At 44.8% G+C, this 23,448-nt stretch overlaps 1 protein-coding gene across 1 annotated transcript; it reads left to right on the top strand.

The window, feature by feature from the left end:
- The first annotated feature begins 626 nt into the window (after positions 1-626).
- si:dkey-234i14.6 (uncharacterized) lies at positions 627-23,448 on the top strand. Its single transcript, XM_064928924.1, has 5 exons — positions 627-1,442; positions 10,250-10,426; positions 16,566-16,775; positions 18,442-18,655; positions 22,141-23,448. The coding sequence occupies exons 1-5, from the start codon at positions 933-935 to the stop codon at positions 22,317-22,319; spliced, it is 1,290 nt and encodes a 429-aa protein (XP_064784996.1). The 5' UTR covers positions 627-932; the 3' UTR covers positions 22,320-23,448.

Consider the following 23,448-nt stretch of genomic DNA (forward strand, 5'->3'; position numbering starts at 1 on the left):
AAAATGCTGTGGCTCAAACCAGCTGGTTGAGTTTTCATTGATCACCTCCAGGGGTGATTACCAACCAGCTCCATTACTGCAGTAATTAAATGATGAAGTTTGATTGTTTTGAAGAAATCTTAAAAGTCTCTCCTTTTGATTACAATAATTCCACCACACTCTCTACTGGGGAGGTCAACGGCAATATACACTGATGGTGTTTTAGGTTACAGCCATGTCATTACAGAGAGAGATAGAGGTCGGAGCTAATCGACATGCCTAGTTTTAGACAGAGAATCAATAGTCCCTGAAATAAACCCAGAGCTGATTGTCCAGACCTGCAGACAGACTGCAGTTAGTGTTGCAGCAGGTCACATAAAGGGCTGGAAGCAATGTGGCCATTGACCAGATGGACAATATTAATGGGATGCATATTTGACTTTGAAAATAGCCTACACATTCACTCACAGTCAAAGTCAATTAGACCCTATTCAAACGGATTAATTGTTTTACACTCGGGTGAAACTGGTCTCTTTTGAGTTTATGCCCTCTGAACTTGTTGCAGGACCTGATTGTGACCACGGGGCAGGACGCCCGGCGCTCGTTAACGTGTAATTGCTACACTTACCGCGGCTGGAGATGGACGGTAAAGCGATACAGTATCGCTTTTTCGGTCAGTTATTTTGTTTTATGGTTTTGAAATACATCGCAACTGATTGAATAATTTATTCACAACAGTGTCATGCCTTGGACGTCTAGCCAACTGTGACTTTACTTGCGGGAGAAGAGAAGAGAATGTGTGTTTGGTCGCAGCTGGTCTCGTTGAGTGGATGGGTCTGTGTGGAGAAACGCTGCGTTTCTCTCTCTGCTGGAGAGCACTGACCAAGGCGACAGTTACGTGACTGTGCGCATGTAAGAAAGCTCTCTCTACCTCCAACAAGTCTAAGTGATAAATGCTCATATCTAGCCACAGCATGGACGGGCTGCCGACAGAGAGCACCGGACTCAACAGCATCAACAAGGAGAAAACAGAGGAACAGTACCGGGCTCTAGCCTACGACACCGCTCTCAGCACTCTGGTGGCCGTGGTGTTTTACGTGGTGGTCAAAGTGAGCCTGGACGGGATCAGGCAATGGCGGGCCCGGATCTCGGTTCTAATAGTGGGCTCGGGTCCCGTGGGGCTAACGGCCGCGCTAGTCGCTGTTCGCTCGGGGAAGGTGCTGAAGCTCACGCTGCTGGATGAGAGGTACCGCACGGCGCTGCTCTGCCGCCCCCAGCAGATTGCCCTGGACCCGCGCAGTGTGGAGTTCCTGCTCGAACTGGGGGTGGACTTTGATAACATGGAGGGCTGCTGGCACAACGAGCACTTCTTCACGAAGATAGGAGTGTTTCAAGAGTACCTGCTTAGCATTCTGGAGCAGAAGAGACAGAAGGTGGAAATCAAGGTTCAGCTGGGAACGAAGGTACACTACATATCTTTCCCTTTATTTCTAAACCTATATTGAAAAAAATGCATTACTTGTCACATTATTTGTAAGTTCTATATTTAGAGACAGAGAAAAATAGGGGGGTTGCACTCTGGCAAGCATCAACCCACTGTATTGAATATATATACTGAACAAAAATATTAACACAACACGTAAAGTGTTGGCCCCATGTTTCATGAGCTAAAATAAAAGATCCCAGAATGTTCCATACCCACAAAAGCTTATTTCTTTCAAATTGTGTGCACAAATTTGTTTACAGCCCTGGTAGTGAGTGAGCATTTCTCAATTTCCTGGCAGGTGTGGCATATCAAGAAACTGATTAAAACAGCATCACAATTGTGCTGGGGTCAATAAAAGGCCACTCTAAAATGAGCAGTTTTGTCACACAACACAATGCCACAAATGTCTCAAGTTTTGAGAGTGTGCAATTGGCATGCTGACTGCAGGAATACCCACCAGAGCTGTTGTCAGACAATTGAATGTTCATTTATCTACTATAAGCCGCCTCCAATGTCGTTTTAGAGAATTTAGCACTACGTCCAACCGGCCTCACAACCGCAGACCACGTGTAACCATGCCAGCTCAGGACCTCCACAACTGGCTTCTTCACTTGCGGGATGGTCTGAAACGAGCTACCCGGACAGCTGATAAAACTGTGGGTTTGCACAACCAAATTTTTTAGCACAAACTGCCAGAAACCGTCTCAGGGAAGCTCATCTGTGTGCTCCTTTGTCCTCACCAGGGTCTTGACCTGACTACAGTTTAGCGTCGTAATCAATAAAAGTATGAAAATGCTCACCTTCGATGGCCACTAGCAAAGGATATTTGTGACGCTGCATGAGGCAAATGGTGGTCACACCAGATACTGACTAGTTTTCTGATCCACACCCCAACCTTTTTTAAAGGTATCTTTAACCATCAAATACATAAAATAAAATGTTATTAGTCACATGTGCCAAATACAGTATAACAGGTGAAATGCTTACTTATGAGCCACTAACCAACAATGCAGTTAAAAAAATACAGATAAGAATAAGAGATAAAAGTAACAAGTAATTAAAGAGCAGCAGTAAAATAACAATAGCAAGACTATATACAGGGGGGTACCGGTACAGAGTCAATGTGCGGGGGCACCGGTTAGTTGAGGTAGTATGAGAGTTATTAAAGTGACTATGCATAGATGACAACGAAGAGTAGCAGTGGTGTAAAGAGGGGGAGGGGGCAATGCAAATAGTCTGGGTAGCCATTTGACTAGATCAATCAATCACATTTATTTATAAAGCCTTTTTACATCAGCTGATGTCACAAAGTGCTGAACAGAAACCCAGCCTAAAACCCAAAACAGCAAGCAATGCAGATGTAGAAGCACCCCTGAACTAGATGTTCAGGAGTCTGATGGCTTGGGGGTAGAAGCTGTTTAGAAACCTCTTGGACCTAGACTTGGCGCTCCGGTACTGCTTTCCATGGGGAAGCAGAGAGAACAATCTATAACTAGGGTGGCTGGAGTATTTGACCATTTTAAGGCCTTCCTCTGACACCGCCTGGTATAGAGGTCCTGAATGGCAAGAAGCTTGGCCCCAGTGATGTACTGGGCCGTTCGCACTATCCTCTGTAGTGCTTTGCGGTCAGAGGCCGAGCAGTTGCCATACCAGACAGTGATGTAACCAGTCAGGATGTTCTCAATGGTGCAGCTGTAGAACCTTTTGAGGATCTGAGGTCCCATGCCAAATCTTTTCAGTCTCCTGAGGGGGAACAGGATTGTCGTGCCCACTTCACGACCGTCTTGGTGTTCTTGAATCATGTTAGTTTGTTGGTGATGTGGACACAGCTCTCAACCTGCTCCACTGCAGCCCCGTCAATGAGAATGGGGGCGTGCTCGGTCCTCCTTTTCTGTAGTCCACAATAGTCTCCTTTGTCTTGATCACGTTGAGGGAGAGGTTGTTGTTCTGGCACCACATGGCCAGGTCTCTGCCCTCCTCCCTATAGGCTGTCTCGTTGTTGTCGGTGATCAGGCCTACCACTGTTGTGTCATCAGCAAATTGAATGATGGTGTTGGAGTCGTGCTTGGCCATGCCGTCATGAGAGAACAGGGAGTACAGAAGGGGACTGAGCACGCATCACCGCAGGGCCCCTGTGTTGAGGATCAGTGTGGCGGATGTGTTGTTACCTACACTTACCGCCTGAGGGCGGCCCATCAGGAAGTCCAGGATCTAGTTGCAGAGGGATGTGTTTAGTCCCAGGGTCATTAGCTTAGTGGGCTTTGAGGGCACTTTGGTGTTGAACATTGGTGTTCCTTCTGTCCAGGTGGGAAAGGGCAGTGTGGAGTGCAATCGAGATTGCATCATCTGTGGATCTGTTGGAGCGATATGCTAATTGGTGTGTGTCTAGGGTTTCTGGGATGATGGTGTTGATGTGAGCCATGACCAGCCTTTCAAAGCACTTCATAGCTATAGATGTGAGTGCTACAGGTCGGTAGTCATTTAGGGAGGGTACCTTAGTGTTCTTGGGCACAGGCACTATGGTGGTCTGCTTAAAACATGTTGCTGTTACAGACTCAGACAGGGAGGGGTTGAAAATGTCAGTGAAGACACTTGCCAGTTGGTCAGCACATGCTCACAGTACACGTCCTGGTAATCCATGTGGCCCAGCGGCCCTGTGAATGTTGACCTTACATCGGCTGCATAGAGCGTGATCACACAGTCTTCCGGGAACAGTTGGTGCTCTCATGCATGTTTCAGTGTTATTTGCCTCGAAGCGAGCATAGAAGTAGTTTAGCTCATCTGGTAGGCTCGTGTCACTGGGCAGCTCTGGGCTGTGCTTCCCTTTGTAGTCTGTAATGGTTTGCATGGCCTGCCACATCCGACTAGCGTCAGAGCCGGTGTAGTACGATTCAATCTTAATCCTGTATTGGTGCTTTGCCTGTTTGATGGTTCGTCGGAGGGCATAGTGGGATTTCTTCTATGCTTCTGGGTTCGAGTCCCGCTCCTTGAAAGAGGCAGCTCTAGCCTTTAGCTCAGTGAGGATGCTGACTGTAATCCATTGCTTCTGGTTGGGGTATGTACGTGCGGTAACTATGGGGATGTTGTCATCGATGCACTTATTGATGAAGCCAATGACTGATGTGGTGTACTCCTCAATGCCATTGGAGTTATCCCGGAGCATATTCCAGTCAGTGCTTGCAAAACAGTCCTGTAGCTTAGCATCTGCTTCATCTGACCACTTTTTTATTGATCTTGTCACTGGTGCTTCCTGCTTTAATTTTAGCTTGTAAGCAGGAATCAGGAGGATAGAATTATGGTCAGATTTGCCAAATGGAGGGTGAGGGAGAGCTTTGTATGTGTCTCTGTGTGTGGTGTATAGGTGGTCCAGAGTTCTTTTTCCTCTGATTGCACATTTAACATGCTGATAGAAATTTGGTAAAATGGATTTAAGTTTCCCTTTCCCCATTAAAATCCCCGGCTACTAGGAGCGCCGCCTCTGGGTGAGCGTTTTCTTGTTTGACTGAGGTGGTATTGTGGTCTACATCTTATCATGAGATATTCTACCTCAGGCCGAGCAATAGCTTGAGACTTCCTTAGATATCCACCAGCTGTTATTTACAAAAATACATAGTCTGCCGCCCCTTGTCTCACCAGACACCGTTGTTCTATCCTGCAGGTACATTGTATAACCAACCAACTGTATGTTGATGTTGTCGTCGTTCAGTCATGACTCCGTGAAGCATAAGATGTTAGTTTTTAATATCCCGTTGGTAGTTTAATCTTCTGTGTAACTAGTCGATTTTATTCTCCAAGGATTGCACATTTGCTCGCAGAATGGAGGGAAGTGGGGGTTTATTTGATCACCTTGATCACTTCGGATCCTCTTTCTACGCCTCCTCTTCACACAGATCATGGGGATCGGTGCATGTTCCAGAGGAAGCAGTATATCCTTCGCGTTGGACTCGTCAGAGTCATGAAAGGAAAAAAAGGTTTCTGCTAGTCCGTGGTGAATATTCACAGTCCTGATGTCTAGAAGTTATTTTCGGTTGTAAGAGACAGTAGCAGCAACATTATGTACAAAATAAGTAAAAAAACAAGTTACAAAAAATGCAAATAAACAAACAAAATAACACAATCGGCTGGGGGAATGTAAATTGTCTGCCTTCTTCTCCGGCGCCATCTTACAACAGATGGATGTCTGTATTTCCAGTCATGTGAAATCCATAGATTAGGGCATCATTTATCTATTTAAAATGACTGATTTCCTTGTATCAACTGTAACTAAGCAACATCTTTGAAATTGTTGTTTATATTTTTGTTCAGTGTGTGTATATATACAGTACGTGTCAAAAGTTTGGACACACCTACTTATTCCAGGGGTTTTCTATATATTTACTATTTTCTACATTGTAGAATAATAGTGAAGACATCACAACTATGAAATAACACATATGGAATCATGTAGTAACCAAAAAGGTATAGATACAGTTGAAGTCGAAAGTTTACATACACCTTAGCCAAATATATTTAAACTCAGTGTTTCACAATTCCTGACATTTAATCCTAGTAAATATTCCCTGTCTTAGGTCAGTTAGGATCACCACTTTATTTTAAGAATATGAAATGTCTGTATAATAGTCGAGATAATTATTTATTTCAGCATCACATTCTCAGTGGGTCACAAGTTTACATACACTCAATTAGTATTTGGTAGCATTGCCTTTAAATTGTTTAATTTGGGTCAAACGTTTTGAGTAATCTTCCACAGGCTTCCCACAATAATTTGGGTGAATTTTGTCCCATTCCTCCTGACAGAACTGGTATAACTGAGTCAGGTTTGTAGGCCTCCTTGCTCGCACACACTTTTTCAGTTCTGCACACACTTTGTCTGTTCTGCCCACACATTTTCTATAGGATTGAGGTCAGGGCTTTGTGATGGCCACTCCAATACCTTGACTTTGTTGTCCTTAAGCCATTTTGCCACAACTTTGGAAGTATGCTTGGCGTCATTGTCCATTTGGAAGACCCATTTGCGACCAAGCTTTAACTTCCTGACTGATGTCTTGAGATGTTGCTTCAATATATACACATAATTTTTCTATTTTGTGAAGTGCACCAGTCCCCACCTGCAGCAAAGCACCCCCACAACATGATGCTGCTACCCCTGTAGACAGAACGTGTCTCCTTCCTGAGCGGAATGCCGGCTGCGTGGTCCCATGGTGTTTATACTTGCATACTATTGTTTGTACAGATGAACGTTGTCCCTTCAGGCGTTTGGAAATTGCTCCCAAGGATGAACCAGACTTGTGGAGGTCCACAATTTTTTTCTGAGGTCTTGGCTGATTTCTTTTGATTTTCCAATGATGTCAAGCAAAGAGGCACTGAGTTTGAAGGTAGGCCTTGAAATACATCCACACCTCCAATTGACTCAAATTATGAAGCTTCTAAAGCCATGACATAATTTTCTGGAATATTCCAAGCTGCTTAAAGGCACAGTCAACTAAGTGTATGTAAACTTCTGACCCACTGGCATTGTGATACAGTGAATTATATGTGAAATAATCTGTCTGTAAGCAATTGTTGGAAAAATGTATTGTGTCGTGCACAATGTAGATGTCCTAACCGACTTGCAAAAACCGACTTGCAAAAATGATAGTTTGTTAACAAGAAATTTGTGGAGTGGTTTTTATGACTCCAACTTAAGTGTATGTAAACTTCTGACTTCAACTGTATATAGATATTTAGTATGTATTTAGGATCATATGATTGTTCACTTTTTAGTTTACATTTTTTTTAACCAGCCACCTTTCTGTTCTATAGAATAGCCTGAGATTCAGTGACTATATATCACCACCTGATAGATACACATCTGATGTATAGTTGGTTGTAAAGAGTCACTGGTAAATGTGTTCTGATGCAGATTACCATACCACTCATTGCATAAATCTCCCTAAGCCTTTCTCTGCATTACAGCATTAAACAATGGTAGAATGATGGCAGCCTACAGTACTAGGGCTTATAGCAGCACATCATTATATAATGGCAAAATTCTGATCACATTCACTAAAGCTGGGCTTATCTGCTGACACAACATAACCGGGAAAATGTGTGTCCTAAGGCTCTCTCTATTCTGAAAGGCAGAGACCCTCAGTCCTGCTCCTCTAGAGCCACAGTAGTATTGCAGGTTTTTGTCCCAGCTTAGTGCCATCACACCTGACTCAGTTAATCAACTGATCATTGTCCCCTTGATTAGCTGAATCATGTGTTTTTTTGCTGAGCTGGAACAAAAACATGCAGTCTGCAGCTCTCAAGGAGCAGTGTTGAGGATCACTGCCCTAAAGGCCTTATCTGTTTGCTGGCTGGACAGAGTTTCTCAGTTCACACCAGTGCCTTTTGATCACTTCATGACATTTGTAATGAATAAATCAGTACCTATTGCCATGGCAATAATAATCCCCATTGGTTAATCAGTATCTGATTAAAGGTAGGAATGAAGGCCAGTCAGTGGACAGTGCAGCCCTTGAGGATGAGAGCTGTCCACCCCTGGTTCACCTTCCTCTCCCTGCTTCCTCCCTGGCGATCCAGTGACTCACCCCATGTTTATGCATTAAAGCAGGTGAACTTCAAGGTCAAGCATATCTTTGATCGGAACAAAGTTCTGCATCATTAAAAAACATTGACAATTCTGAAGCGTCCTGTCCATAGCCATTATTACACAGGAGTGCTTGATTATTGGTTTAATTCCAGGCTGTGTGATCTGTGAATTTTTATTTATTTACCTTAACTGACTTGCCTAGTTAAATAAAGAACAAATTCTTATTTTCAATGATGGCCTAGGAACAGTGGGTTAACTGCATGTTCAGGAGCAGAACAACAGATTTCTACCTTGTCAGCTCAGGTGTTTGAACTTGCAACCTTCCGGTTACTAGTCCAACACTCTAACCACTAGGCTACCCTGCCGCCCCAAATGAATGACAGGACTTTTAAATCACCAGTTCTCTGTAGTCTGGATGGATTTAACACGTCTTAGCCTTGACTCTCAGCCATCACTGGCTCAAACCTTATTGAGTTTAATGTTGGACACACACCAGGGGAGAACGACTTCTCCCTCTTATTGAAGCCAAAGATGTTCAAGGCCAACCGTGGTCCTGCAGGCTGTTGTTTTCAGAAAAGCAGGATCCCCCATTGTAGTGAATGAGAAAATGTCAATCTTCTTGAGAAATATTCATGTAAATAAACATAAAAGTCTAAGACAATCATGGTGCCAATAGTTGCTTCTATTACAACAGATGTACACTACATGGCCGAATGTATGTGGACACCTGCTCGTCGTATATCTCATTTCAAAGTCATCAGCATTAATATGGAGTTAGTCACACTTAATGCTATAACAGCCCCCACTCTCTGGGAAGGCTTTACACTAGATGCTGGAACATTGCTGCAGGGAATTGCTTCCATTCAGCCACAAGAGCATTAGTGAGGTCGGGCACAGATGTTGGGCCGTTAGGCCTGGCTCGCACTCAGCTCTTCAGTAAGGCCATTCATTCTACTGCCAATGTTTGTCTATGGAAATTGCATGGCTCTGTGCTCGATTTTATACACCTGTCAGCAACTGTTGTGGCTGAAATAGTAAAATCCACTAATTTGAACGGGTGTCCACATACTTTAGTATATATAGTGCATGTCCTTGAACCGATTATTTTAAAATTGTACACAGAATAAGTTATAAGGATAATTTAGATTCTAACAGCAGCCTGCAGTACCCCGGTTGTTCTCCAACTTGAGATAGTAAATAAGATAGGGAAGCACTGAGCGAGCCTGCAACATCACTTCCTGGACTAGCTCAATCTGCGTATATTATGTCTCCAGAAGACACCATTTTAGCAAGCTAAAAACTTACTCCCTTGCCTTTAAATGTGCTATTGAGTCTTCACATAAGAATGAATGGTGTCAAGTAATCGATGGCTTTATCCATTTATATTTACAATCGGACACACACTCTCACACACACGCGCTCTCTCTCTCTCTCTGACTATTATTTTCTATCTGTATTATTCATTCCTCTATTCCTGTTATCAGGTATTTATTTTGTATAAACTAACAATCTTTTGTATTTGTTTTAATCAACAGTTATCTGTGTGTGTGATTGTGTTTACACCAGATCACTGCCCTGCTCTATTGCTCTGGACACTTAGCCTTATCACAGACATGAACCAGTACCTAAACAAACCAGGATATCAGACCCAGCCGGACACAGACACACGCACGGCTGAACCCTACACAAGCACACACACATACACACAAAGTTGTCTCAAACATAGGGCTGTTATTGTTTGGTATTTTAGATAATAATAACAATAATAGTCCTCATCATAATAATAATTAGGTGGGTGCTTATATTAGTCCTTTTTGCATATCCCAACTCCCATTCGGACACCCTCGGAGAGTGGGGTTATGGCTAGGGTCAGCCATTATCAATGGCAACCCTGGAGCAATTAGGGTTAAGTACCTTGCTCGAGGGCACATGGACAGGGGTATAAGTGTGATCCTTTAAGCTGTATGACTGGTATGTCTCTGATAATGTCGTACCACTTTTAGGATAAGCATGTTTGTTTAGACAGAAAGAGAGATAGAAAGGGAGGGTATAAACATTATTTTATTTTATTTAACCATTATTTAACTAGGCAAGTCAGTTAATAAGAAATTCTTATTTACAATAATGGACAAAAATAAATAATCTACCCCCCCCCCTCTCTCTCTCTCACTCTCTCTCTGTCCTGATCTGTTCTTCCTGTTTATCAGTTCACAGAGGAGTACCTGCGGAAGATCCCGGGTTCTGATTGGCCGCGTGTGATCGTGGTGGCTGATGGGTCGTGTGGGGACTCATGCTCTGTGCTGGGTATCAGCTCTGACTACACCGTAGAGTCCTGCCACGCATACGGGGCTAATGCCACTATAGAGAGACTGGACCAGAGACAGGTCAGACAAGCGCACACACACACACACACACACACACACACACACACACACACACACACACACACACAGAGCCCTGGTGGTTCACAGCTGAATGCAATACAGTATATAACTCCTATATAAACCATATCTCTGTAGAATGGCCATAAGGACTGTCTATACTAGCAATATGGCCCTGTTCCATGTTGGTCTGTCAAACCTGCCCTCGGTGTGTTTATGGTAATCTGAACATCTCCTTAAGTACACTGTAGAGCTTATTGTACTCTATGGGAACATTGAGATCCATCCATAGATAAAAGTAGTCGGTGACAGGCTGAAGCCCCTTTTGAATTATATTGATGCTATCAGGTGTACAGCAGGTGTTACTGTACTGTATGTCAGGCTTGTCAGGCCCTCGGGCCGTGTATTGTCTTGATCCTCATCTGTTACCTGACTGATGGATATATGAATGTGATGTCATCAGCTCTGGTGTTCCTGGGCCAAAGGTCATCTGTCATGGCAACCAGAGAGTGGATGGTGTGATGAGTTCGTGGTGTTACTGGTAACAGCAGAGGGGAGGAAGGAAGGAAGAAATGAATGACGGGATAATGAAGGAATAGAAGAAACAGAGAAAACAGAGGAAATACAGACAGGATGATGACATAGGCAGCTATCAGCACAACAAGATCTGCTATGCAACAGCTGTCTCCTCTATCTGTATGAACTCTGATGTGTTTATTGAGTGTATTTAAAGAAGAGGTTCACTTAATTTGAACAAATCAATGTTTTTGATGTAAATTGTGTGTTATAGAAATGCCCAGACACTTTTTTTGCAATCTCCCTTGTTTTTGAGAAACTTACCCCACCAGAGATATACTTTCTCATGCTCGTTCAGCAGTTACAATTAGAGATAAAACATGTACAAAGGAAACAACTACATTCTCAGTGTAGTGGGACTTGAGCGATACTTCTTTCTGTGGTCATGCGCATGCTACATGGAGAAGCAGCACAGCTGGATAGGGGGAACCACTCAGGTCACACAAAATGGAACATAACGTTGTGGATAAAGTTTGGAATGACACAATTTAATGTGTACAAGTGTACATCTACCGACCATACTGAGAACGTTGCAGTTTGTAAAAGGACGTACAGTACTGGGTGTTTTTGGAGCCTTTGTTCATGTTTTATCTCTGCCCCTATAGCTGCTGAACGAGCACGAGTAACTATATTGCTGGGTGGGAAAGTTTCTCTAAGACAAGTTAGAGGCACTTCTATACTGCAACATGCCATTTTCCTTTCATGTGAAATGAATGTTTTATAAAACTGAAAGTCAACTAAACTCGGGTTCATTATAGGTACAATTCTGGCACCAGAAATGTCTTCATTCATGATGATTCTCTCTTACTGGGTCTAGAACATAATTCTCAGTACTCTAAAATAGCCTACTCTCATTATCATATTTCCTTCAACTGCATTGACATGAAAGAACTGGTCTGGTGAATGCAAATTGTAGATATAATGGGCATCCACTATATTGCTTACACATTGGCTAGGTTTGATCAGTGAAGATGGTGAGCAGATGAAGCCCTTCTAGACAATTGAGATGGTCACCTAACTAATAAACAGACACAGCCTCTTGGCTGCCCTGCAGGGAGAGATAAGCACCTGGATCATATTTACATAAGCAGTCATCACATGTCCTGCATAGCTAACCAGACACCAGGAAAAACACTGATAAGACACAGTTTATTCTCATAATAAAGAAGACAGGGCAATGATCATTGTCAGGGCAATGCAAACAATGTAAAACACAAATATGAGAGAGACAGAGAACGAGAGCGCGCGCACGAGAGAGTTAAACCACTTGTTCTATCCAAGGCTATGTCAGGTCAGTGTTTCATAAGGTTGAGCAGTAGCAGTGATGTGTCACATCTGTTTCTCAGAGACCTGTTTGTGTTCATCATGGGTTTACTCTGTTCTCTTATTGTGCTCCAGCTACATCTTCTCCACAGTGGCAGATTCACACAGCTGTGACTTCCAATCACTACTTAACTTATCTATCTCTCGCTGGCCGTTTCCGTTAGTTAATGAATTTAGCTCAGAGGATATGACCTGTTTACCCACCCCGCTCTCTCCTCTGCAGTGGTAAAACACTGTTGGATCACACTGGTCTGGTTCATGTCATTGATGTGAATTTAGATCAATTCTGTGGGGGGGGGGGGGGGTTAAAGGATAAAAAGGGTCAGATGTGTGAAAAAGAAAGAGAGATATGAAGAAAGAGATGGAGAGTGAGAGCTAGAGAGATAATACACATGCACATAGAAAGAGAGTGGGTGAGAGAGGTGGAGAGCAGAGAGGGAAAAAGGGTGGTATAGAGGGCAACATCAAGTGAGATATACATATATTCAATATCTGAAGCACATTTACTGTACTAATACCATGTCATAATTAGTTAATTGTTGATATTTAAGGGAGAATCAACTACGGGCTATGCGTTCTATGGAAAATAAGGAATGATATGGAAGGTGTGAACTAACCTTCCACGGAGAACGCATAGACCCCCGAGTTGAGAACGCATAGACTACTGAGTTGATTATCCCTTTTATACCATGCCTACAATTTAACACATTTGCTGCAAGAAATTGGTTCATTTGCAGGTAAAAATATATCCAACTTCCACTGAGGTAGCTAGCACAGCTACATTAGTTGCCTTGGTAACCAAACAAACAGACTTGCTTGTTTAGCTAACCAGACCATCAGTCCTAGGGAGCATTGGTAAATTCGCTCTGGCTATCTACTCCTATTTCAGAGCACTCTCATCTGAGTGTGCAAAAGCGCAGAATAACAGAAGAATTTACGGACGTACCCCTAGCTGGCTGTTATGAAAATCGAATTCAACAATGTCAATAATATTGTCAATTCAACTTATGCTTTCAAAAGAAGCTCAAACATACACTGAACAAAAATATAAACGCAACATGCAACAATTAGTTACAGTTATAAGGAAATCAGTCAATTGAAATAAATTGTTATAAGGAGTTTCTGTGAAGGGGGGCCGGATGGGAGCTGTTTGACTAAGGGGTCTGCCTGCAGCCTCGTTCTCAGTCACACGCTATCACATGAGAGGTATCTCTCGTTCCATTGCTTTTCTACAGACAATGGAATTCTCCGGTTGGAACATTATTGAACATTTATCATAAAAACATCCTAAAGATTGATTCTATACTTAGTTTGACAAGTTTCTTCGACCTGTAATAAAACTTTTTGAACATTTCCGACTGGACCTGAACGCGATTTTGGATTTGTTTACCAAACGCCCTAACAAAAGAAGCTATTGGACATAAATGAACATAAATGATGGACATTATCGAACAAAACAAGCATTTATTGTGGAACTGCGATTCCTGGGAGTGCATTCTGATGAAGATCATCAAAGGTAAGTGAATATTTATAATGCTATTTATGAATAATGTTGACTACCCAACATGGCGGATATTTCTCTGGCTGGTTTGGGCTCTGAGCGCCGTTCTCAGATTATGCTTTTTCCGTAAAGTTAAAAAGAAATCTTACACAGCGGTTGCATTAACCTGTTGAAACTCTGGGGGCGCTATATCATTTTTGGATAAAAAGACGTGCCCGTTTTAAGCGCAATATTTTGTCACAGAAAGATGCTCGACTATGCATATAATTGGTAGCTTTGGAAAGAAAACACTCTGACGTTTCCAGAACTGCAAAGATATTTTCTGTGCGTGCCCTAGAACGTGAGCTACAGGCAAAACCAAGATGAAACGGCATCCAGGAAATGAGCAGGATTTTTGAGGCTCAGTTTTCCATTGTCTCCTTATATGGCTGTGAATGCGAGAGGAGTGAGTCAGCCCTTTCTGTCGTTTCCCCAAGGTGTCTGCAGCATTGTGACGTATTTGTAGGCATATCATTGGAAGATTGACCATAAGAGACCACATTTACCAGGTGTCCGCCCGGTATCCTGCGCCGAAATTGGTGCGCAAAAGTCAGCTGCAAGTATTTTTCCACAGAATTCAGAGAAGAATGCAGGCTTCCACGAACGATATATCAATGAAGAGATATGTGAAAAAACACCTTGAGGATTGATTCCAAACAACGTTTGCCATGTTTCGGTCGATATTATGGAGTTAATTCGGAAAAAGTTTGACGTTGTAGGTGACTGAATTTTCGTTTCGGTAGCCAAATGTGATGTACAAAACGGAGCGATTTCTCCTACACACAGACGCTTTCAGGAAAAACTGCACATTTGGTATGTAACTGAGAGTCTCCTCATTGAAAACATCCGAAGCTCTTCAAAGGTAAATGATTTTATTTATTTGGTTATCTGGTTTTTGTGAAAATGTTGCGTGCTAAATGCTACTCAAAATGCTAAGCTAGCTTAGCATACTCTTACACAAATTAGTGAATTGCTATGGTTCAAAAGCATATTTTGAAAATCTGAGATGACAGTGTTGTTAAGAAAAGGCTAAGCTTGAGAGTAGGCGCATTATTTTCATTTTATTTGCGATTTTCAGAAATCGTTAACGTTGCGTTATGCTAATGAGCCTGAGGCTTTAGTCACGATCCCGGATCCGGGATGGGGAGTTTCAAGAAGTTAAGGAGAAGTTTATCTAAAGTTCCACGCATAACACTTGAATTTTCATCAACATTTATAATGAGTATTTCTATGAATTCATGTGGCTCTCTGCAATATCAAACACACCAATGTAAAATAAGATTTTTGGATATAAATATGAACTTTACCGAACAAAACATACATGTATTGTGTAACATGAAGTCCTATGAGTGTCATCTGATGAAGATCATTAAAGGTTAGTGATTCATTTTATCTCTATTTGTGCTTTTTGTGACTCCTCTCTTTGGCTGGAAAAATGGCTGCGTTTTTTCTGTGGCTTGGTGGTAACCTAACATAATCGTTTGCGGAGCTTTCGCTGTAAACCATTTTTGAAATCAGACACTGTGGCTGGATTAACGAGAACGTTATCTTTAAATTGGTGCCTAATACTCGTATGTTTGAGAAATTTGATTTATGAGATTTGGTATTTGGTGCCCTGCAGTTTCATTGGCTGTTGGCGAGCGGAACCCCAGTCCTAGACAGGTTAAGGTAGGGGCGTGTCAGTATCTGGTATGACCACCATTTGCCTCATGCAGCGCGACACATCTCTGTCGCATAGAGTTGATCAGGCTATTGATCATGGCCTGTGGAACGTTGTCCCATTCCTCTTCAATGGCTCTGCAAAGTTTCTGGATATTGGCGGGAACTGGAACACACTGTCGTACACGTTGATGTACAGTATCCCAAACAGGCTCAACGGGTGACATGTCGGGTGAGAATGCAGGCCATGGAAGAACTGGGACATATTCAGCTTCCAGGAATTGTGTACAGATCCTTTCGACATGGGGCCGTGCTTTATGCTGAAACATGAGGTGACCGCGGAGGATGAATGACACGACAATGGGCCTCAGGATCAAATTGTCATTGATAAAATGTAACTGTGCTCGTTGTCCATGCCTGCCCAGACCATAACCCCACCTCCACCACGTGGGGCACTCTGTTCACAACATTGACATCAGAAAACCGCTCTCCCACACGACACCGTACATGCTGTCTGCCATCTGCCTGGTACAGTTGAAACCGGGATTCATTGATGAAGCGCACACTTCGCCAGTGTGCCAGTGGCCATCGAAGGCAATTCGATATTGGGAAGGCGTTCCTAATGTTTGGTATACTGTGAGTATAGCCATTGAATTATACCGTGCTGTTATACTGTGCGTTATAAGGAAATAATGCTTGCTCTATAATGCCCTTCATACCATTCAGAAACGAGTATTCAACGATGACATGGTTTAAACAGTTTTACAGGATAAGAACATATTATTAAATCTATGAAGGTTTTTTAACAGTTCTACCTAAGTAGTTTTATGTTATTTCTATACTGATGATGGTAAGTATGACAGTAATCTCTTCTCTCAGCATTCTAAATTAAATGCATCTGTTGCTCCCTCTCTCTCTTCCTCTATATCTCTTATTTACACACACACACACACACACACACACACACACACACACACACACACACACACACACACACACACACACACACACACACACTGACATCCCTCTCCTTTTCATCTCCAGGTGCCCACCCCAGAGATCCGAGCCCACAGCCTGTTCTTCGACTTGTCTGCGTACGGAGTGGAGGCTCTCAGGGAGCCGAAAAGCTCTACCGTCAAGCCAGGGTTCCACCTCAAGATCTACGGAACCTTCCGGAACCGCTACATGGCTCTGGTCTGCCCCGCCTCAGACACCAAGATGGTCCGCTTCCTCCGACACACAGCTAACTCCTCGGTAAAGACCCTAGCAGGCACTGTCTATTTCTGATGACAGCACAGAGCATCCGTTCCATACCAATTCCCTGCACATTTCCCTAGGACCTGGGATGGGACCACTAGCCAACACCGAGAGCTAAGACAACACCGAGAGCTAAGACCTATTCTTCAGGCTTGCCACAGTCTGCTTACCAACAGAAATAAGGTTTAGAAAACAAATGGACAGAAAATGAATCAATCAATCATCCAATAATGAATGCTGTGATCACAGTATGTTTTCTGTGCCCTTCCATGCATGTTTTTTAGGAGCCTTGGCTCCCTGCTTGGCCAGACTAATGTACTGTATTTCTAATAATAACCCTGGCCACAGAGTCGCTTTTTACACCTACTTATCTCACACCTTTCTTCCAACATATGACCCCTGACCACACGGTGTTAGTCTGTTGAGTACACAGAGCAAAGCCCTGTGTGTGTGTGTGTGTGTGTGTGTGTGTGTGTGTGGCTGGAGGGGCCATCTGTACACTCTTAGAAAAAAGGGTTACAAAAGGGTTCTTTGGCTGTCCCCATAGAACTCTTATTTTATTCCATGTAGAACACACACACGTATGCTGTTACTTGGTTACGGATGACGGTCCTGGTGTGGGCCGAAGGACAGATGAGTGGAGAGCACAGCAGTGTCACAGAGAGAGAGAGAGGAAGAGTAGAAGAGAGAGAAAGAAAGAAGGGGGGGAATCATTCATTTCATGGCTGTAATCCTTTTACAATCGACGTGTTAACAGAGCAGACGTCAGAGTAGGGTCAGAGATGTGTTTTCTACTGTTCTTTTTCAAGTTTCACTGTCTTCCAGAACATCAATGGATAAGATTAAAATGTCCTGATTATATTCCTGTACTATTGACTCTGGTAGGTACCGCAGTTTGTTTGTATGGCAGAGGTAGCTCACTGGGCTGTGCTCTTGGTTTGAGCAACACATCTGAGCCCATGAGCTAACATGGTTTTGCACTGACAACTTGGGCTGTCAGTTACAGTCACTCAGGTCCCTCTTTTTCTCGAAGAGGATCCTCAGTTGCTTTGCCTTTGTCTTGGCCACACCAGATGTCTTTATCCAGCCCTTGGCTGGCTGGGTGGGTGGTGTTTCTGTTTGACTATAAAACTGTAGTGTGTAACCCAAAACCAACCACCATTGACCAATCAAACAATACCAAGTTTACAGTGAAACCTGACCACGAAGGCCCAATCTCCATGAGGTGTCACAGCATTTACAGGCTTGTGTGGGGGATGAGACCAGTGTAAATAAGACAGAATTCCTGAGAGGACCACAAAATGTTTTTGCTTATATTAATTCAGAGTTCACCCTGTACAGATACAAGTAATCACAGAGATCATACATTAATATACTGTAGAGAGCATCAGAGTTCTCCTCAGTGAACAACTTTCAGATAGATACCAGAGATGGATACTATAGTATTACTCTATCATATTCAATAGTCAGTCTCTGGATACTATACCAGAGAGAAACATTTTGACCACTCAGAAAGGCGAAGGGCTGACTAGTCCTTGGGCATTGTCCTTTGTTCCTGGACTTTTTGCCATGCAACTCCAGGTAACAGTGCACACATAAATTAGGGGCGAGCCTACAAACGCATTCTGTTCCATGACTCATCTCTGGTTTCCTCTCCCTCCAGATCATGAAGAACATCTTCCACCAGTCGTTTAATGCATATAAAACCGACATTGAGCCCCGTCTCAACGACCTGACACTGCACCGCATGCAGTGCAGTAGACGTCTATTTGACATCCAGCTGTCTCACCGGAGAGTCAGTGCCGCCTACATAGAGGGAGACAATGTGTCTGTGACCGTGGAGGGGGAGGCGGTACGGGTGCTCAACTTCGACACAGGTACACGCAAACGCCCTGATATCAGCTTACATTGGTACACAAAAAAGTTCTGGCCTCACTTGTCGCAGTGCTCAACTTCTGTGGTATCACTAATGCAGGTATGTGAAACTCCTTGACTTCATCATCATCAACAGAGTGCTTGGTTTTCCCATAGGTAAAATAAATCACCCTTGTTGTCAAGGGGCCCCTATTTTTAGAGCATGAAGACACTTGAGAAGGAGAGAAAAATGGATGGATGAGATGAAGTGGTGTGACTCACTACTGTACTGAATGCCATTTCTCCATCTCTCTGAGGCTGCTTTTTACTTCACAACATTTCAACATCTTTTAGAGTACCCTTCAGTTCTCACGCCCTGGTCGAAGTATATTGTGTTTGTCTTCATTTATTTGGTCAGGCCAGGGTGTGACATGGGTTTATTGTGGTGTGTTTTGTCTTGGGGATGTCTAGCATAGTCTATGGCTGCCTGAGGCGGTTCTCAATCAGAGGCAGGTGATTATCGTTGTCTCTGATTGGGAACCATATTTAGGTAGCCGTATTGTTTGAGGTTTTCGTGGGTGATTGTTCCTGTCTCTGTGTTTATTGTCACCCGATAGGCTGTATAGGTTTTCACACATTTATTGTTTTTGTTTAGTTATTTCATGTCGAGTTCCTTTTATTAAAGAACATGAATAACCACCACGCTGCATTTTGGTCCACTTCTCCATCACCAGACGAAAGCCGTTACAGAATCACCCACCACAACGGGACCAAGCGGCGTGGTAACAGGCAACAGCAACAGCAGGAGCTACAAAGAGAGAAATGGACATGGGAGGACGAATTGTTCGGAGAAGGACCTTGGGACCAGCCTGGAGAATATCGCCACCCCAAAGAAGAACTGGAGGCGGTGAAAGCGGAGAGGCGTCGGTATGAGGAGGCAGCACGGCGATGCGGATGGAAGCCCGAGAGTCAGCCCCAAAAATGTATTGGGGGGGAGGGCTCAGGGAGAGTGTGGCAGAGTCAGGAGTCAGACCTGAGCCAACTCTCCCTGTTTATTGTGAGGAGCCAAGGAGGAGACCAGAACCAGAGCCGGTGTTGGAGGTGAGCGAAGCAGAGACTGTTAAGGAGTTAATGGGGAAATTGGAGGAGAGAGAAATGAGGGAGTTGGTGCTTTAAGCATGGAATTCGCCCGACGGAGCGTGTCGGGGATTTGATGGCACCTGGGTCAGCGCTCCATGCTCGTCCTGAGGTGTGTGTTAGTCGGCTGGTGAAGTTGGTGCCAGCCTCATGCACCAGGCCTCCTGTGCACATCCCTAGCCTTGCACGTCCTGTGCCAGCACTGCTCTCAAGATCTCCAGTACGCCTTCACGGTCTAGCCCATCCTGTGCCACCTCCACACACCAGCCCTCCGGTGGCAGCTCCTCGCACCAGGCTTCCTGTGCGTGTTCTTGGCCCAGTACCACCAGTGCCAGCACCACGCATCAGGCCTACAGTGCGCCTCGCCTCTCCAGCGCTGCCGGAGCTTTCCTCCTCTCCTGCACTGTCGGAGTCTCCCGCCTGTTCAGCGCTGCCGGAGCCTTCCTCCTCTCCTGCGCTGCCGGAGTCTCCCGCCTGTTCAGCGCTGCCGGAGCCTTTCTCCTCTCCTGCACTGTCGGAGTCTCCCGCCTGTTCAGCGCTGCCGGAGCCTTCCTCCTCTCCTGCGCTGCCGGAGCCTTCCTCCTCTCCTGCGCTGCCGGAGTCTCCCACCTGTTCAGAGCAGCCAGAGCCTTCCTCCTCTCCTGCGCTGCCGGAGTCTCCTGCCTGTTTAGCGCAGCCAGAGCTGCCAGTCTGCATGGAGCTGCCAGTCTGCATGGAGCAGCCAGAGCTGCCAGTCTGCATGGAGCAGCCAGAGCTGTCAGTCTGCATGGAGCAGCCAGAGATGTCAGTCTTCATGGAACAGCCAGAGCTGCCAGTCTGCAAGAAGCCGCCAGAGCCGCCAGTCAGCATGGAGCAGCCAGAGCCGCCAGTCAGCATGGAGCAGCCAGAGCTGCCAGTCAGCATGGAGCAGCCAGAGCCGTCAGTCTGCCAGGATCCGCCAGTCAGCCAGACTCTTCCAGATCCGCCAGTCAGCCAGACTCTTCCAGATCCGCCAGCCTCTTCCAGATCCGCCAGTCAGCCAGACTCTTCCAGATTCGCCAGTCAGCCAGACTCTTCCAGATCTGCCAGTCAGCCAGGATCCGCCAGTCAGCCAGACTCTTCCAGATCTGCCAGTCAGCCAGACTCTTCCAGATCTGCCAGTCAGCCAGACTCTTCCAGATCTGCCAGTCAACCAGACTCTTCCAGATCTGCCAGTCAACCAGACTCTTCCAGATCTGCCAGTCAACCAGACTCTTCCAGATCCGCCAGTCAGCCAGACTCTTCCAGATCCGCCAGTCAGCCGGGATCTTCCAGATCCGCCAGTCAGCCAGGATCTGCCAGAACCGCCAGCCAGCCAGGATCTGCCGGATCAAACTACCTGCCTGAGCTTCCTCTCAGTGCTTCCTCTCAGTGCTGGGCTTCCTCTCAGTGCTGGGCTTCCCCTCAGTGCCGAGCTTCCCCTCAGTGCCGAGCTTCCCCTCAGTGCCGAGCTTCCCCTCAGTGCCGAGCTTCCCCTCAGTGCCGAGCTTCCCCTCAGTGCCGAGCTTCCCCTCAGTGCCGAGCTTCCCCTCAGTGCCGAGCTTCCCCTCAGTGCCGAGCTTCCCCTCAGTGCCGAGCTGCCCCTCAGTGCCGAGCTGCCCCTCAGTCCCGAGCTGCCCCTCAGTCCCGAGCTGCCCCTCAGTCCCGAGCTGCCCCTCAGTCCCGAGCTGCCCCTCAGTCCCGAGCTGCCCCTCAGTCCAGTGGGGTTCTGGGTGAGGACCACTAGGCCATGGGGGGGTTCTGTCACGCATATTGTGTTTGTCTTCATTTATTTGGTCAGGCCAGGGTGTGACATGGGTTTATTGTGGTGTGTTTTGTCTTGGGGGTGTCTAGCATAGTCTATGGCTGCCTGAGGCGGTTCTCAATCAGAGGCAGGTGATTATCGTTGTCTCTGATTGGGAACCATATTTAGGCAGCAATATTCTTTGAGTATTTCGTGGGTGATTGTTCCTGTCTCTGTGTTTATTGTCACCAGATAGGCTGTATAGGTTTTCACACATGTATTGTTTTTGTTTAGTTATTTCATGTCGAGTTCCTTTTATTAAAGAACATGAATAACCACCACGCTGCATTTTGGTCCACTTCTCCTTCACCAGACGAAAGCCGTTACATCAGTGTCTTTCAGGCTACGTTTAACCTTTTTTATTAATGAGGGGTTTATGAAATTAATAACACCTTTTGATGTGTTTTATCGCTCATATTTTCAGTATCTATGATAAGAGTACGATATAACATCTCTCCCAAGACCTCATGATTTCAGATTCATCTTCTCACTATGTTTGATAGATATTCAACTCACAGCACTGATAAAATGTATCTTTGTCCCCCCCCGCCCCCCCTCTCCTCCAACCAGGTTGTGGGGTGAACCTGGGGATGAGGGGTCTTGAGTCCTTGGGGACATTTATCTACCACACGGCCACGGCTGTGGACCAGAATGACATGTTGGAGGCCCTGTCCGCCAAGATCCAGCACTCCAGACAGGTGGCCGAGACCTTCAGGCAGACTGGTCTGGCACACACCATGTTCGAGTGACAGCAGGGAAAACACAGTGACACAGGGGGGCGGAGTGGGACACTGTCTCTAGAGTCCCTGTTTCAGCTGAAAGAGAAAAGTGGCTTTTATATTCAATGTAAAAAAAGCTGCTTTACCACCGTTGGACCATGGATCAGGAGCACAGAGAGGGTTCTGAACAGGAAACAGACTCTATGGATGAATGTACAGGAGGTTGGTGGCACCTTAATTGGGGAAAACAGGCTCGTGGTAATGGCTAGAGTGGAATAAGGGGTATCAAATAAATCAAACACATGATTTCCAAGATATATAGCCTTTATGTATGGTCTGCCGTGAGGACCAAAGTGCATATGTCAGTGTTTAATTTCAGGGATGGGAGTGTCTCGGTGTTCTACAGTGGCTTCCTTCCCTTACCTTCCATCATCCAACCAATCCTGTAGTTTCAGATAGATGGATGATGGACAGGAAGCTGTTAAAGAGCATTGAGATGCAGTCTTGCACTTGATGTTCTGTGGGTTTAACTGAAACTTGAATCGTGTGATGGAGTTTCTTTTTCCGGTGGAGTGACCTGTTTTGTGAGATATTCAGTACAGTATGTTCTAATTCTGTGTTCTTGACACCTTTGGTATGTGCCTGGTGCATCGTACAACTCACAAACCTTGGCCATTTGCCAGAAACAAATGGCTTCTGTTGTTACAAACCCTTTACTGCTGAAGAATGTTTGAGTAGCTTTGAAGATTCCAGAACTGCCTCTGATTAGGACTTTTAGTATTGTTGAAGGAAGCTGAGTGGCAGGGAGACAACGTCTGGTCCCTCTCATCATCTCCACTAATATAAAAAGGCAGGATAGAGGAATGCAATATGTGCAGATAAAGGGAAGGAGACAAGGGGAGGAAGCCAGTTTGTATTTTTGGGATTATGCACCCATAGTTCCACAGGAAGATGTGGAAGGAGCTTATTATGGCATTATGTTCCAATGGGGATGAAGAGAATTGACTAAGTAGTAACACGTGGGAGAAGGTATCATGTTGAAGTGCCATAAGTACTGGCTTAATCAGTCGTTACCACACCGGACTGATACAAGTGAAGATTGTACTCTTTCTATGGATATTGTTTGTTTGTTTAATAAAATATATGATCTTTCAAATCA

The sequence above is a fragment of the Oncorhynchus masou genome, chromosome 22 (genome assembly GCF_036934945.1).
Source record: "Oncorhynchus masou masou isolate Uvic2021 chromosome 22, UVic_Omas_1.1, whole genome shotgun sequence".
Taxonomy (NCBI): domain Eukaryota; kingdom Metazoa; phylum Chordata; class Actinopteri; order Salmoniformes; family Salmonidae; genus Oncorhynchus; species Oncorhynchus masou.

Bases quoted from the DNA above. Each gene is read 5' to 3' on its own strand.
- si:dkey-234i14.6 (XM_064928924.1), top strand. From the start codon at position 933: ATGCTCATATCTAGCCACAGCATGGACGGGCTGCCGACAGAGAGCACC. The intron at 1,443-10,249 runs GTACACTACATA...CCTGTTTATCAG, and splicing joins AGGTTCAGCTGGGAACGAAG to TTCACAGAGGAGTACCTGCG. The intron at 16,776-18,441 runs GTAAAGACCCTA...CTCTCCCTCCAG, and splicing joins GACACACAGCTAACTCCTCG to ATCATGAAGAACATCTTCCA.